The sequence below is a fragment of the Chroicocephalus ridibundus genome, chromosome 7 (assembly GCF_963924245.1).
Source record: "Chroicocephalus ridibundus chromosome 7, bChrRid1.1, whole genome shotgun sequence".
NCBI classification, from domain to species: Eukaryota; Metazoa; Chordata; class Aves; order Charadriiformes; family Laridae; genus Chroicocephalus; species Chroicocephalus ridibundus.
In genome coordinates this window covers 52194506-52209686 of record NC_086290.1, presented here as the reverse complement: position 1 = coordinate 52209686, position 15181 = coordinate 52194506, and the positions used below count along the sequence as shown (strand labels likewise).

Below are 15181 nucleotides of genomic sequence, written 5' to 3'. Positions count from 1 at the left end.
TCCCAATATTGTATTAAGTATAAATACTGAAGAGTAGCCTAATGTTTTGTAGTTGGTTTTTTTTTTTTAATCATCCTCAAAAATAAAGATTGCAACTATTCTGGAGAATAGCGTGTAGCATTTACATAGAATAGCACAATACATTCATATATTTTGAAATAGTTTGCAAAAAAATCAACTGATCCTTAAAAAAATGAATAATGTTCCAGGATGGAGCGGGGAGACAGACATTGGGAAAAGTGAGGCAAAGATTTAGAGTCAAATAATAGAGAAGGGCCTAGAGCTTGCATTTTTGGTTCCTGTTTTTGGTGAATTTTAAATCAGGAAATCCTAGGGACTTATACTGCTCTTCTTAGAATTGTTTTTGATTCAATGCAGCAGTTCCACAATTACTTGGCTTATCTCTTTTGAGTTCAGGCCTTTTCCATGCAACTGGAAACACCTTCTCCTTAGCAGATGCCCACTTCAGCCTTGGCTGAAGTCTGTGTGACTTTTTTTCCCCCGTCCCTGGTAGCCTTGTGGCCTGCCAACCCACCCTCCTGGTGGCTGCCAGCTGCTCTGCCAAGAAGGCAACGTTGCCGCAAGCCTCCTGCAGCTTCTGTGCAGCAGTAAATGTCTGTTTTTCCACAGATACTTGACAATGATGCAAGGATACTTAAAGATATTTTCTAAGTGCTTATGAATTAATTTGTGATTAGTGAATAATTAAATAAATCACAGCAATCAAAAAGACACGTGGCCAGTTACAGTTAGATTTGCATATATAGCACTTTTCCACCAGAATAGAGGAGCTCAACTCATCTAATACAAGTCTAAATTCACTGTATCTTAATTTGATTTACCTTTGACATTACATTTAAATAGTAGCAGCATCTATAATCTTATGCTCCCCAATAAGGCTTCATTAAAAACTTACTGCCAGATCTAATCCACAGTTAGCATACAAAGTCTTATCTCTAGGTTCCTGCTTCAATGCCTTTGAGAACATGCTTAATTTAATCTGAACAAAGACACTGCCGTCGTAGTAAGCCTCCAGTCTGATTTTCCAATCTAGAATATCTTTGTTATTAAATTTGGTGCAAGCCATGGTGCATACAATGGATCAAGTAAATTATTTTAAAGCACTCTTTGAAGAAAATTCTACTGCTTGTTAGACATCATTTGTATCTCTGGGACATAAAAGAGATGTTACTTTAGGTTGGATTTTTTAAAATGTCATACGAAAATGCAGTGTAAGTCTAAACAATTTAGCTAGCTGTGAAAAGCAACCAGCTTTAATGTGATAAATATTTTTAACCATTTTGGAAAGCTGTTTTTAAAATATGAATTGTTAACTGTCATTCCAATCCATTTTCCTTCTAGAGAGAGGACGTCCTTGCTAGAAGTTTCTGCTTCCTTATTTGCATCAAATACCAAGTCATCTGTTTGTGACTATACTTCAGGCTGGGATGGTGGCAGGATCTGACTTGTAATTATAATTTTAGACATTAATTTTTTTATGATTTAGCAAGTGAACCAGTTGTCATTAAAAACCCTATACTGCCCAATAATCTCTGCTGCCTGAGAACAGGGCTTGCGTATGCTACAAGTAGAGGTTCTGTCAAGACACAATAGATAAAAATGGAATGGTTTTGCAAAGTGCTGGTAAGGCCTTAGTTGAAAATGGAGTAAGTCTCATTATGTGTACTCAAAAAAGTGATCTGAAACTGGCATAGAGGGAGTCCGTTAAGAATTGGTGGAATGATGTACTCTATAGAGAGGGGCAACTAACGAAAATAGCTTAATTTGTTGAGTTTTTTTGAAAGCTGAAAAGAGTTAGATGGGTTTCTGTAAATATACAGAAAAGGATGTTGGTAATTCATCCATGTTGCAACATGGAATTGAGTAAAAAGATAACTGCGTATATAAAGATATATAACTGCATATATGAAGATATAACTGCAGGACAGCAGTTATAAACTGTGGTGGTTGCAGTTACATGGGATGAGAATCCTCATCCTAGCAGGTTCCTTCACTGCTACGTGTCTAGATGAAACAGGCCTGGGAGTGTAATGTCAGTTCTGTGGTGTGCCTTGTTACTTGGGGTTTTGCTGTTACTGAGACTGAAGGAAGGTGAGGCAAGGGTAAATATTCATGGAGAAATTGGCATGAAAACTAGAAGAAATTGGTGTGAAGCTGTCTTACAACACCATTGTGGTTGCTTCCTGCTCTAATTGCTTTCTGTAACTGCTCTGCCAGTTTGGGTCTGGCTGTATCCCACGGCAACTTGTTCCAAGAAAAACGGGACTCTCTATGTATTGTTATCTTTGTAATTCAGAGGAGTAACCAAAACATTAAAAGATTATTACTAGACATAAGGTCACACAGGAATACCACAGTGAAGTCAGGAATTAAACCATAAACCATGTCTTCTTAGCTGCGAGTTAATACTTTAAAAAAGTGATCCACTGCAAACAGTGCATGGCACAATTAATACCATCGTTAGGGGTTGGAATATATTTAATGACAAGATAAATCAGACTTCTCCAGACATTTCTAATATTGCCAACTTACACTTTTGATTGACATATTGCTGTTTTTTGTTGAATTAATTCTCTCAAGTATTCTAAAGAGTTTATATTGTATCTAAATTGAAAGCTGCTTGGGTGAGAGACTATATTGAGAAGAGATATGTAAAGGTAGTATAAGAGGTAGTATAAACTCCATTATATCCTCTTTAAAAGATAAGTATGTAACAAGTAACTGGTAAGTGAAGCATGTTCCTGACAATTTCATGTATACTTTTTAAAAGCACTTTAGCTCACACCCATAGTCTATATTCCAGAGAGGCAAAAGGTCCTTTGTGGCAGATCTTATGCCTGATTGTAATAAATATATTATTTGTCACAAATCTAAGATGATAAACAGTTCAGATGATAGCAGGAAAAAAAACATAATTTATGATTTATGAAGCTTAATTCATTTGTGGTGTCTTTGCACTTTGGCAGTGATGTTACATGAGGAGAAATCTGGCCTTCAAGCTAGCTTCTCTGTAAGCAGCATTCCTGGCTTTGCGTATCAGATATAAATTTGTTTGGAATGTTTGCTATAAAAATACCTACGCGTGAACTTACATCAGTGAGAAAGTAACTTCGGCTTGACCTTTCTCCAGCTCTGATGTGGTAAGATCATTCAGTACGGAAACGGTGGCTTTAGGGAATGACTTGTGACTGCTGTTTTCACAGGCTTTGTTTCTGTGCAAGAACAATCCTTCGAATGAGCTGCCCTTGGAAATCAATGTTTTCTTTCAAAGTCCTTATTTTCTGCTCGGGAGTGACCCAAGGGTATGTTACCAGGCTTAATGTTGTAACAAAGCCATTGGGGAAATCCTCCCATTCTGTGTAAGTACTGGACTGAATACTAAAAGCAAACATGCTGAAGAACAGCAAAGGACAGAGGTATTTGTGATCCTTCTACAATTCAGTCTGTGTTTCTGTTTCCGACGTTGAAAAGACATTTTAATGGATCAGGAACTTCTGTCATCCCATCCTTGCAGTACTTCTCCTTAGAGGGCCTCCTGAGGAGAGCTGCGCTCCCCTGAGGGTTTGAGGGGGATGAAGGGGGAGGGCTGCCATAGCGGAAAGGCCGTTTTACCCGGACTCCGTTGCACCGCGGCCTTGCGCCTCTCTCCTCAGCGCATGTGTGCGCACCGGCGGAAAGCAGGGACGGTTTCAACAGTGCCAAATGCCCAAGCGGAGGGAGAGCGAGCTCTTCCTCACAGGGCTCCTTCCTCTCCGCGCCCTGCGCGGCACGGCCGAGAAGCCGGCCCCGCTCTCTCGGTCTCGGCGGCCCCTCGCTATCCCGAGGGAACCGACATCCCCCGGGTTTGCCGGAGACGCTCCCCTCAGCCGCCCCCTTCCCCTCAGGGAAAGCGGGAGCCGCGCGCTGGCGCCTTCGGCGGGAAGGGAGGGTGCCGCGTCACGTGACGCGGGGCGCTCCCCCCACCCCCGCCGCTCCGGCGCGCGACGCCCGTTAGGAGGCGCCAAGGGCGCCGGTGCCGGAGCAGGCCGTCCCTCCCCCCGTCACGTGACGCGGGGCGGGCTCCTCACGTGACCCGCCATGGAGGCGGCGGCGGGGAGGGCGCGCGGCCGCCTCCTCCCCCCGGCGGCCCCGGCCCGCCCCGCCCCCCCCCGCCCGCGCCCTGCGCTCCCGAGTCGGTAACGGCGCAGCCCGGGCTCCGCGGCGCACAGCCGGCCGGTGGGGGAGGCCATGGACTGAAGGGGAGCATCATGGGCGCCAAGGAGTCCCGCATCGGCTTCCTCAGCTACGACGAGGCCCTGCGAAGGGGTGAGGGCGGGGGGGCCGCGGGAGGGGGAAGCGGCGGGAGCGGGGAGGGGGGGGCCCGCTCGGCCCCTGTCAGCGAGCGGTGAGGCGGCGGCTCCTCGCCACCACCATGGCAGACCCCGGCGCGGAGGCACTTGCGCCGTTCCTCTGCCTCAGGCTCCTTCCCCGCCCCCTTCCTCTCCCCCCCCACCCCACTCCATATTTATTTATTTATCTCCCCTGTCTTAATAATGAGGCAGCGGGGGGGGGTGGTGGTCTGCTCTCCTGGCCGCCTCGGCGGCGGGGGCTGGTGCCGTCCCGCTTCGGCCGGGGAGGGCGGCGGGGGGCTGAGGGAAATGCCGCCGGAGCTCTCGGCCTTGCCGCTGCCGGCTCTGCCGTAAAACCGGCGCTGGGAGATGGTGCCATCCCGGTGTGACAGGAGCCGCCGCGCCGCCCTGTCAGCCCGCACCGCCGGGCTCCGTCCGCGTGTTTATCCGTGATGGGGAGCACCCCTCCGCGGCTTGGGGCTGGGAGATGGATGTCGCTTGTGTGGTTTATTATCTGTGTTGCTGTTTTAGTCCGTTTCCAGATTCCACCTGGAGAATCTAAAGAGGAACTAGCGAAGGGAAAACATAAACAAGCTAAACGCTGAATACTTGCAGCTGCAGGGCTCCAAGGCAAGCTACACCCTGTCAGCTACCTTGCTCCAGAACTGATATCCAAGTCCAAGGACAAAGAGGGACAGTAATTTTCAGCAGTAAATGTTTTGCAGGGAGGATAGGGGTTTTTTTGATAATTGTTGCTCTATTGTGCGTTCATGTGATGTAGTACAGACAGTTAAAGCAGTTCACCTGTTTGATATTTAAAGCGTTGATAAAATTCATAAGCTCAAACCAGTACATGGCTGCCCTTTTTATTTCTGTTTACATCTGAGAAGCACGAAATGACTGATAAGGGAAAACTGGGAGGAAACAGGGAGTGTTAACTGAAGGAGAAACAAATTGATGTGAAATAAGATTTTTATTAAATATTTCATAATTTTATTTGTTTTTTGTGGTGGAGCCTCTGAGGGATGCCATGTCAGATAGGAAATGGAGCAACGTACTGTCAAGCAGAAGAAACAAATATGTGATTCAAACTCACTTTCGTTGCAGATTTTAAATGTAACAGCCTTGAAGAATTTCACTTCTAGTGAAAGTATAGAGAGTCTTTAAAAGCATTGGTGTATGTGTTTTTAGAGGAGCCATGAATGTAGTTTGGTAGAGGTGTGAAGTTGAATATAACAGGAAGTGTTTGAAATAAGCTCTTTGGTGGAAAATACATTTGTTTGCTCAAGGTGTACATTCCATAGTTCATAAATAAGAAAAACCAAATGTTCTGAATTTTAAAGTTAGATTTAAACTCATATATTGCTTCAAAATCTAGGAAGTCAGTCTGGATGTTTCATAGTTAAAAGTTTGCTTGACATAAAATTAAGATTGAATTTTTTAAAGTTATTTAAAACTTTTTCTTGTGCAGTGAATGTCATATTTTTCTTTGATGTTATTCTATCTGTATGAGGCATTTAATACTGTTGTTCTGTAGGAGAACAGAAAGGTTGTTTTAGGCGCTCTAATATAAATTGATGTTTTGCTAAATAACTATGTTGTTTACTTAACCAATGAATCATTGTATGTATAAAACAGTCTAGTTATCAAAACGTTATTTGTTAGGCCATTCTTACTTGCACAGGACCATGCTGGTACATGTGGCATTTCTGTGGACACAAACAGTGATAATGGATAAACATAAACATTAAAAAAGGAAAGCCAAATATATTTATGTCCAATTAGATCTACCTTCTCTAACATTGTGTCCTAGTCGTTTAATGCCAAGAAAGTTTTATTTTAGGTGATATTGTACAAATTCTTCATCTGTGAATTCTTCATATGTAATCCATAGTGGTTAACTGTACTTGTAGAAGTAGCGATCATTCAGAATGTTGTGATCATGTTTTTGAGACACTAGTTTTAATTTCAGTTGTTCAGAATATCTGGAAAAATGCAATGAGTGCTGCAGGTTCTGTAAGCTTCAGAAAGTACAGCTGACTTTTAGGTTGTGAATGGCTGCAATTTTATTTATTGCAATTCCATTTTGGGAGTAGCCAAAGGTTGTGAAGGTGAGGAGAGTTTTTGTGGTTAAACACTCACAATATAAATAACTGTAGCTAAAGTGTAACTTCTATTCAAGGAGATGAAAATGTGAGAGCAGTCTGGTGTTAATGGTCCTTTTTCACCCCTGGAGCGTGAGATAGTACTGGGCTTTTTTTTTTTTTTTTTTTTTTCCTGCTCGTTGGTACAGACAGCTGACTGTGCTGTGGATGACGTGGCCATGCGGATAGGCATGATGAAGTTGTCTTGTGTCCACCAGTGCAGGTCACACAGAGTCTTGTTAGTCTTCCTTTTTCCCTATGTCGTGTGTCCTATTACGTAGTTTGGGAGTGAAAAGTAAGGATGCTATTTTAGGCATCTCTTCTCTTGTAATGAATATTACCAAATTATGGTCATCTTATTTATAGTAGCCAGAGGCACTACTTTGCTGTGGAAAAGGTACGGGTTCTGAACTTGTGGTGAGAGCTCTTCCTGACCCTGTAGACCTCCTTCTGAGAACACCTTCTTTTAAAGAGGTGAAATTCCTGGACAGGTCATTACAGGTGAAGTAAAAGTGCCTCATTCCAAATTGGGCATAAGATTATTGTTTATTTTATCAAACTAAGTTTGTGATGGCATAAACTAGTAATGTGGCTCTAGAATTTGTTGCTTTTTTTTCTTATCCCTAACCTCCAACAGCGATTTTCTTCCTCGGGCAGCGCCACAGGTAAGGCAGGCTTCCCTCTCTCAGGCAGTATCCCTTTTTGGTTTGGGATTTCCCTTTTCCAGCATGTTCTCTGATTTCTGACTCCTCTACTCCCGTTCTGTTCATCAGGCTGGCTGGCTGGCTGCTCGCTGTTTCTTAGAATTGCCCAGTGTTGGGCCTTGCCTCATGCCAAGGAGGTAGCGCTCTCAAGTCTGCCTTATCTTTTACTTGTTCTGCTGGCATCCTTGACACGTGATTCCTTAAAGGGCTGCTTTGGGCCAATAAAACTTTATAAAAGGAAGAACTTTCCATTACTATTGTTTTAGTTTCAGCACAGCAGTTCCTGCACTATGCTGTGTTGTGTATAGAATATTTTGATAAGGATTCCACAGGATGGCTACATGGTATTGATGGCCACTTTATTTCAGATCCGTAAGGACTGTATTTTCCAGTGACTGTTATTGTATACTGATTAAGTAACTTTCAGAATATAACTACAGACTGAGCGTAAATTTATGAAGGTATTTTAAAATTCTGAGATTATAGGATCTGTAGTCAAAGTTTCTGTGAATGCTGCTTGGAACAGGTCATGCTAACTCAGGCCATTTTCAGTTTATGTGTGCTAAATATTCAGTCAGGTAACCACTTAAACAAAAGAAATGTCAGCAAATAATCATGGATCTGTCAAATTTGTGACAGAGAGGAAGGCAGGGTTTCTTTCTGCTTAAAGCAAGGTAAAATGTTGTTGCATGTATGCTGGGATCGAAGAAAGGGAACTGCCACAACGTCAGTGAGTATGCTGTTCGAAGAAATCAGTGGCTTCTGATAGATCTGTTTCATTGTGTGTTTTTTTTGTGCACAATGATCTCTGAGAAGAAGAACAAAAAGAAAGAGCAAAAACAGTGCCATGTTTCAAAAATGTGCATGCAGTTAAAACACCAGCTATTATTGAGGCAAAACTTGCAAATGTGTCAGTCTTACAGGATTTGCCTCTGGAGAGGTCATGAAATAGTAATTTTTGAAGACAGTTTTCTTTCCTGTTCGTGTATCTCAAAGATGTTACCAATTGCAGAACAACAAGCCCATCAAAGCAATGAAAACCTGCTTTAATCCACAAAAAGATTAGTTAGTATGCTTTCCAATTATGACTGATGTTATGTGATGGGCAGAGGATAAGTCTTGCTAATGACCTTTTGTGTCCTGATTGAATTTGAATAATAGCTACATTTGTTTTATTTAAATCAAGGCATATATATCTTGTGTCTGATCATTAACATCCTCAAGCATACAGATGTAATAAATCTGACAAAAGAATGATGGAAAACTTGTGCAAATATGTAATCATCTATTCGAGGTTGTCTTGATCTCAACCTGGTGACAAAATCAATGGACTCAGCCCTTGAGCCCATGGAAGACTGCTTTTTATTACTCCAGACTATGAAATTGACTTTTAAATCCCAGGTGTGTTTTTTAGGAAAAATAATCAGGGAACCATTTTAGTGGTTTATTCTCTTCTTTTGATATCCCACAAATGCAATTGTTCTACTTTATATTATCTCATATATGAAAAACAGTGCGTGAACACCATAGATAGGTGAACTTTCTTCAGGATATGTTGTTTTCTAGGGGTATAAACCTGCATCCTTCTGTTTAAGGAGCTTTGAGTTTTCAGATGCATGTGATGAAAATGCCTAGATCTCTCTCAGCCTTCTTTTTCCTTTTTTTTTCTCTCTTTTTTTTTTTATTAGCTATCAGAATGAATAGAATCCACTGTTGAGACAGTCTAGATTATACAGCAAGACTTGTTATGTCAGCTGGTATTTGATGGCTTTAGGGCTCTGTCATATGATTAAAGCAGGTATGAATGCATAGCTTCACACTTCCTGTTTATAAATCTGTAGAGCTGCAAGTAGCCGCTCAAATTCAGAGAGCAGTAATTATTTCACAACTTCGGCATTCAGTTCTGATGCTTGTTTTGGGAGGATACCTGAGTAGTCTCTGCTGAACATGTAATACAATGCACAAGTGACTTGGGGAATTCTACTTAAAGTTCCACGAACTGATGAAAAGAGGCTACTGTTAGAAGAGAAGTTATTTATCTGTAATTCTTCATCTGCTAAGCTGCAGTGACCACTTTCTCTTCTTTTACTTCAGGTTCCAAGTTTAGAGAAGTGTACTCGGTGGTTTTCAACCTCTTCTTACTTTTAACTGCCCAAGTTATTTCCTATTGGAAATGAGGAACATTTGTATAGTGAACTTAAGTCAACTAACAGTAAGTTTCCTTTCCTGAGATGCCTTTTGTGGTCTTTAGAAGTTCTTTACGAAATACCAGTTGAAAACTTCAGAATTAGAGGAAAACGTTGTCTTCTGCTTAGGCTTCTGTGAGTGCTGTGGTGCTGAGGGAGCTAATCGCGTACCTTTTAGTAGGTTTTTAGTAGTTCTTAGATGGTTAGCAAGTCCAGCTGTACCAAGCATGGCAGTAACTTGGTGAGTGAGTGGTGAAATGTTGGATGTGCACACAGTGATGTAAGTCTGATAAAAGAGGATTTAAGAATGTAGGCATTTCGTAAGCAAGAAACAGTTGAACATCTTAAAGCAAAAAGCCGTCAAAACTTTGAAATATGAGTCAGTAAATGTTGGGAGTCCTCTGGTTTCTCACTTCAGCAGGTGAATCATGTCTCTAAATAATAGTAGTGTCATAATATTAGGTGCATTTTTGTCCTGTCAACATGTTACAAGAGATTGAAATCAAAGCGGTCAGGAAAGCTGCCAAATGAGCGTAAAGAGATAATATCATTCCAGCCATGGTGGCTGAAGTTAAAGGATAAGCTGAACAAATCCTCATTTTGAGTGTTAAACGTCTTGATATAAGCTAAAAGTACACTATCAGGCTATTATATGCATAATATATTTTCTTACATTGGTGTGTAGACTGAAATTGAATACGCAAAACATTGATTTGTTTTATAGATTATGTGCCTATATATCTCATAGCTCATATCACTCTCACTTGTTCTGCTTTATTTCTTGTATTTTAAGCAATGAAATCAATTATTGTTGTGGTCACCTCTTTCTAATCAGTTTTTAGTTTTTACTCCTTTAACAGCAGGCCTTTTTTTCTTTTTTTTTTTCTTTTTTTTTTTTTTATATACACACCCAGAGAAAGTTGTTGAACTTTCATCCTTAGAGGTTTTCAAGACCTGCCTGGACAAAGCCCTCTGCAAGCTGGTCTGAGTTCAGTGTTGACCCAGTTTCAAACACGAGGTAGAACGAGTTGACCTCCTGAGATACTTTCCAACCTGACAGATTCTATGAAATATTTCTGTTCATCTTGAGTTTTGTAAAGCCTTGTTTTTATGAAAAATAACATCAGGGTCCTAAATCTACTTGGCAGTGTCCTACAGAGAAAATAAAATAAACCAAAAGTAGAAACTAGGAAGCTTTTCAAAATTATATCAAGCATCTCTAATGAAATATGAAAGGGAGAAAAAAAATAGAGGGGGCTACTTGAGTCCTGTTATACTTGACCTGTAATGGTATCAGCCTTTCTGGCTGCTGGCACTATGGAAGAAGTGAGTAAAACAACCCTCACCCCTTTCTTCTGGTCAGAGGGAAGACAGCCTACTGTCTCATTTAATAAAATAAGTAAGGCATTCCATTCTTTAGTACTCAAAAAAATTAAATCACATTCAAAAAACATGGGTCTGTGAAGGAATGACAAGCTTTGTGAGAATAAAAAAGAGCATAGCATTAGCAAGTTATGTGATTAGGTGAGGCATGATATGTCTATTTAATTCTATAAATTAATATTATACAACTGCTGCTTTGTGATAGGACTGATTATGATTTTTCTGTATTTGAAAAAAAACGGATGTTACTAATGTCTCTCATCTTAAAAATGACAGAATATCTTCTGAAAATTGAGTTTATTTTTGGTTAGGTTGTGAATTTATACATTTGCTCTAAATAATTTTGTATATGGGGAGGGCCAGGTAGGTCTAATGAGTTGTATGTCCTTGAGCTCTTATCATGGCATCTGTGTGACTTAGCTACTAATTATTTTAAAAATAATCCTGCTCTTTTTTGGTCCAAGAAGAAATGCAAAGTACAGTGAGCTTACAGAAAAGAAATGGAGGAGGGGTAGAACAAGTGTTGCATTTTCAAATACCAGAATTGTTTCTGTCCACTAAGTTATTTCAAGGACTGTTGTAATCTAGAGCAGTTGAGCTTTTTAGGGCCTCCTGGGTTATTTAACAGTAGTCTATTAGTTTTAAAGATTTGCTCAGTGGGGAGCTTTGCATCCACCTGAGTCCTTCTGGGCCAGGTGGGTGCTGTGCTCCTTCTTGGGTTGGGATCTGCAGTCTTTTTTTACTGTTGCTGATGGAGGGACTGGGAGTGCACCAAGAAATGTTTGGTACCTCGCCGTGGGACTTTAGAGTAACGTATTTACAGAGACCTATGAAGAGAAGTTGTGTTCTTAATGAGTAGAAGTGTGAGAGTTTCTCTGCCTGTCCTTGACTCAAAAGTCTTTGCCTTTGTAATGAGCGGGGTGTTTGCTCTCCACTTTATTACTGCACCCTAGGTAGCTAGCAGTACCGAACTGTTTGGTGGTAACTTACAGAATTATTTTGAGTGACATGTGGGACTTGGTGTGCAGTGGAGGCTACTCAGGAGGACACAGTGTTTCATTTGAAGTGCCCAACCTCTCTTTAGGTGAGCTCCAGTTGGGTGTTGACTGCTCGCTGGGTTCTACAAGAAACATCAAATGAGATGGAGAGTGTGCTGAAGGTATATACGCAGGTCTTCAAGTTCTGCATGCCTGTTTCCCAAAATGCATTTTACAGTCTGGTCTTCGGTATAGTTCATAATGAAACTGGTGATTTCCTAGTTTAATTTTATGTATGGGACAGAAAGTTCTGGAGTTTAATTCCACAGAAGACTTTACATTTTTAAGTATTTTAAAAACAAGTTATTTCTTAATTTGTTATATTGCTTGAAGCAGTTGCTTTTTCTTTAAGTTATACTTAGTCTGAGTTGCTGTGGATGTCCATGTGATATTTGCAGTATTGAGGAACTACAAAAAGCATCTTTAACATTTAATTTTCATATGAAAAGGTCATTTACATAATGAGACAATGAAGCCTTTGGGCAAAGATGAATGTAAAAGAAAAATCTATTAATGTAGATTCTGCCTAAGAGTTTGAAAGGGTCTAATTCACAAAACTTTGAAGGCTATATTATTGCTAGCACTTACTGGAATAAAAATACCCTGCTTGCCTAAAGAGTGGCAAAATCCTAATGCACATTCTCTTTTGTGATTTCTTCAGGGACATCTTAACTTTTGTTAGTGATGACTCTGTCCCTATAGCTTCAGTGTTTTCAGCTTAGCTGTTTAATAATACTTAGCATTTCTTTTTTAGGTAATGAATTTTACCACCTCTGAGAAGTGGGTTTTTTATGAGCTTGTGTTTACAATTGAGCAGCGTTGGCGTAGTCCTCCTTATAGGTGGGGATATCTTTGGAAAGAGTGTGTCTCTTTTAACTGCAGTTTTATTAAACTGGTGTAAAAGCTTTTCTGGATTTCTGATTCTTAATGGGTAAAAACTGGGTTCAGATCTTAATTTGAAACAAAATGTGTCTCCGTATAGTTTTGATAGTGGTTCACCAAATCTGTTTAAAAAATTATGCAGGTTATAATTGATCACAGCATTTTTCTGTGTAGACCATTAAGTTACTCATCATAATGACAACAAAAAGTTCCTTCATTATTTTAGTGTAATATGGACATGCGGCTGAGTTCTAGGAGATAGAGATGTGTGTTTCTTGGTTAAATAATTTAATAGGTTAAGGAAATTACTTCCTTTTAAAAATAGGCTAACGTTTGCACTAAGGCCTTTATTTGGTTTAGAGGCAAAATAGGATATGCCTGGGAAAGGTTTAGACAAATGATAATCAAGGCAGTTTGTAATGACCAGGGTTTATTTCCTGTTGTATATGTTACTTAATGTAAAAATGGCAAAAGCACTGAAATAGTTACTTACCTGAATCATTACCTCCACTGAAGTGATTAGCTATCACAGGTAGGGTGACTTGGCATATCAAGTAGCATGCTCTGATCTCTTCAGTCCTCTCCCTTCTCCTTTTAGCCTATCACAACGCATAATGAGCCTCTCCTATCACATGGAAATGCACTGATGAGGCTAACAGCTAGTACTTACCATGTGGTGTTTTGGGGGCAAAATAATGATCTCCTTCTGTAGCTCTGTAATGGTGTTCCTAAGCTGCCCAGGTTAATGTGTTCACTAATGTATTAAGGTGGAATGCGCTGCAAACCATCCAGAGCTTCTGGGACAAGGATGCTGCTGGAACTAACAGGACAGAACCCTGATCTCAATGGGTAGCTTTGGACAGACTGAGAAGACAGGCAGAAATATCATCTGGCTTTACGCATTGCTGTACGCTTCAGCTTTGCCTTTTAGAGTGGTTTTAAACAGTTAGTGAGACATTCTTCTGTACCTTAAAAAGGGATTTGACTTCTATTCTGGTCAAGTTCTCTGCGGGTGCATGTCATGAGCTGCAGAGAAAGGCACTGAAGAACTGGTCTGGCGTGAGGCAGCCCCACTAGTTGTTGAGTGCCATACGTGCTTCTAACCACCAACTACAAAGGGAAAAGGAAGCTATACTTGTGTCTTGTATAACACTTATTTTGAGGATTTTTTTTTTTTAATATCCAAATCCTTTGAAGCTGTTTTGCTTAGTTTAGAGTCTGAAATGGACACAGAAGTTATGAGAGGCAATGTCACCAGGCCAAAATAAGAGATAATTGCGTTCTGCATAGAAATGTATTCTTCATCCTTTAAAAATAAAACCTATTACGAGCCCTTTTGAATTCTTCTCACAAGCTGTACTTTTTATTCACATTGTATCTATCTTTTTGTTACCTGGTCTTTCAGTCGTCATCCACTCACAATTTAATTTCATGTTAAGTATTTAATGTAGAATGTATGCTTACATTTATTTTTTGTGTGTTTTAAATTGATATTCCTTATCTTAATTTACAGTGATAATGGGAAGTGCTCAGTTTTTGTCCTGTAGCAGACTGCTTTGGCAGCAAGTCATGAACTTAAGTACTTGAACAGGTATATTCTACTGTCTCAGTTGAACTCTACAAATGACCATAAGACTGATTTAGTTGGATTTTTTGACAGCTGTTCTAAATGAACAATTTTACTGCAGTAGTTTGGAAAATTGTTCTTTTAAAATTCTGAAACCTTGAATGAAAAAAATGGTGTTCTTCCGCATTTCCACTCAGAAACCTAAGCAGAACAGGAAGTGCCAGATGTAATAAGTGTGTGAATGTAGAAAAAAAGAACTGGAAATATTGGGATAGTAATTATGAGAACTTCAGTTTTGCAGATTAAATTTGTTCTAAAAATGAACTTGAATATGGCATCATGAATCTGTTTTGGGCTGAAGAAACACTTCCTTTCAATCTGTGTTTCTAGTTGTTAGGTGTTATCCAGAAACAAAATCTTACTCTGCTCTGGAAATTTCCTAGTCTTGTAAAGAAGACTTTTACCACGTTTTCCTGAACAATGTGATACAGTTAAATCCTGGGTTTTAGTTTAAAAATTAGAAAAGTGGATTTGCACTTCAGATGGCAGAGGCACCATTGCTTTAAGAAAAATAAACAGTGGCGGTTAGTGCAGTTAGTATAGCCTGCTCTGTATTCTGTGAGGATCTTAACAGAGGTTGTTATCAGTGGAAAAGTAATATAAAAACTTTTTAGTCCCTGTATTCCAATCTTGCAGCTAACAATGTTATTTTTCTTTTCCTAAAGAATTCTAGTCAATCTTTTTGCCACTAACAAGTTCCCTGCTTTTTTTGTTACCTGCAATTCAGTGCTCTCTTCTAATCACCTTGCTTAAAGAATAATTGTGTAAATGTCTTGTGTGAACTAATCTTACTCCTTGAATAATGAGTAGATTGCAACGTAGATAGGTTAAAAGAGGAAGGAACCATAATATACACTAATTCTAATATA

At 40.0% G+C, this 15181-nt stretch overlaps 1 protein-coding gene across 4 annotated transcripts in view; it reads left to right on the top strand.

Moving 5' to 3' along the window:
- The first annotated feature begins 4088 nt into the window (after positions 1-4088).
- Positions 4089-15181, top strand: part of USP32 (ubiquitin specific peptidase 32) — a 77639-nt gene continuing 66546 nt past the window's right edge. For all 4 annotated transcript variants that reach the window (XM_063341240.1, XM_063341241.1, XM_063341239.1 and 1 more), the window contains exon 1: positions 4089-4326. In XM_063341240.1, coding sequence (XP_063197310.1) covers positions 4269-4326 — 58 coding nt within the window. In that variant the 5' untranslated portion in view covers positions 4089-4268. The remainder of the gene's footprint in view (positions 4327-15181) is intronic.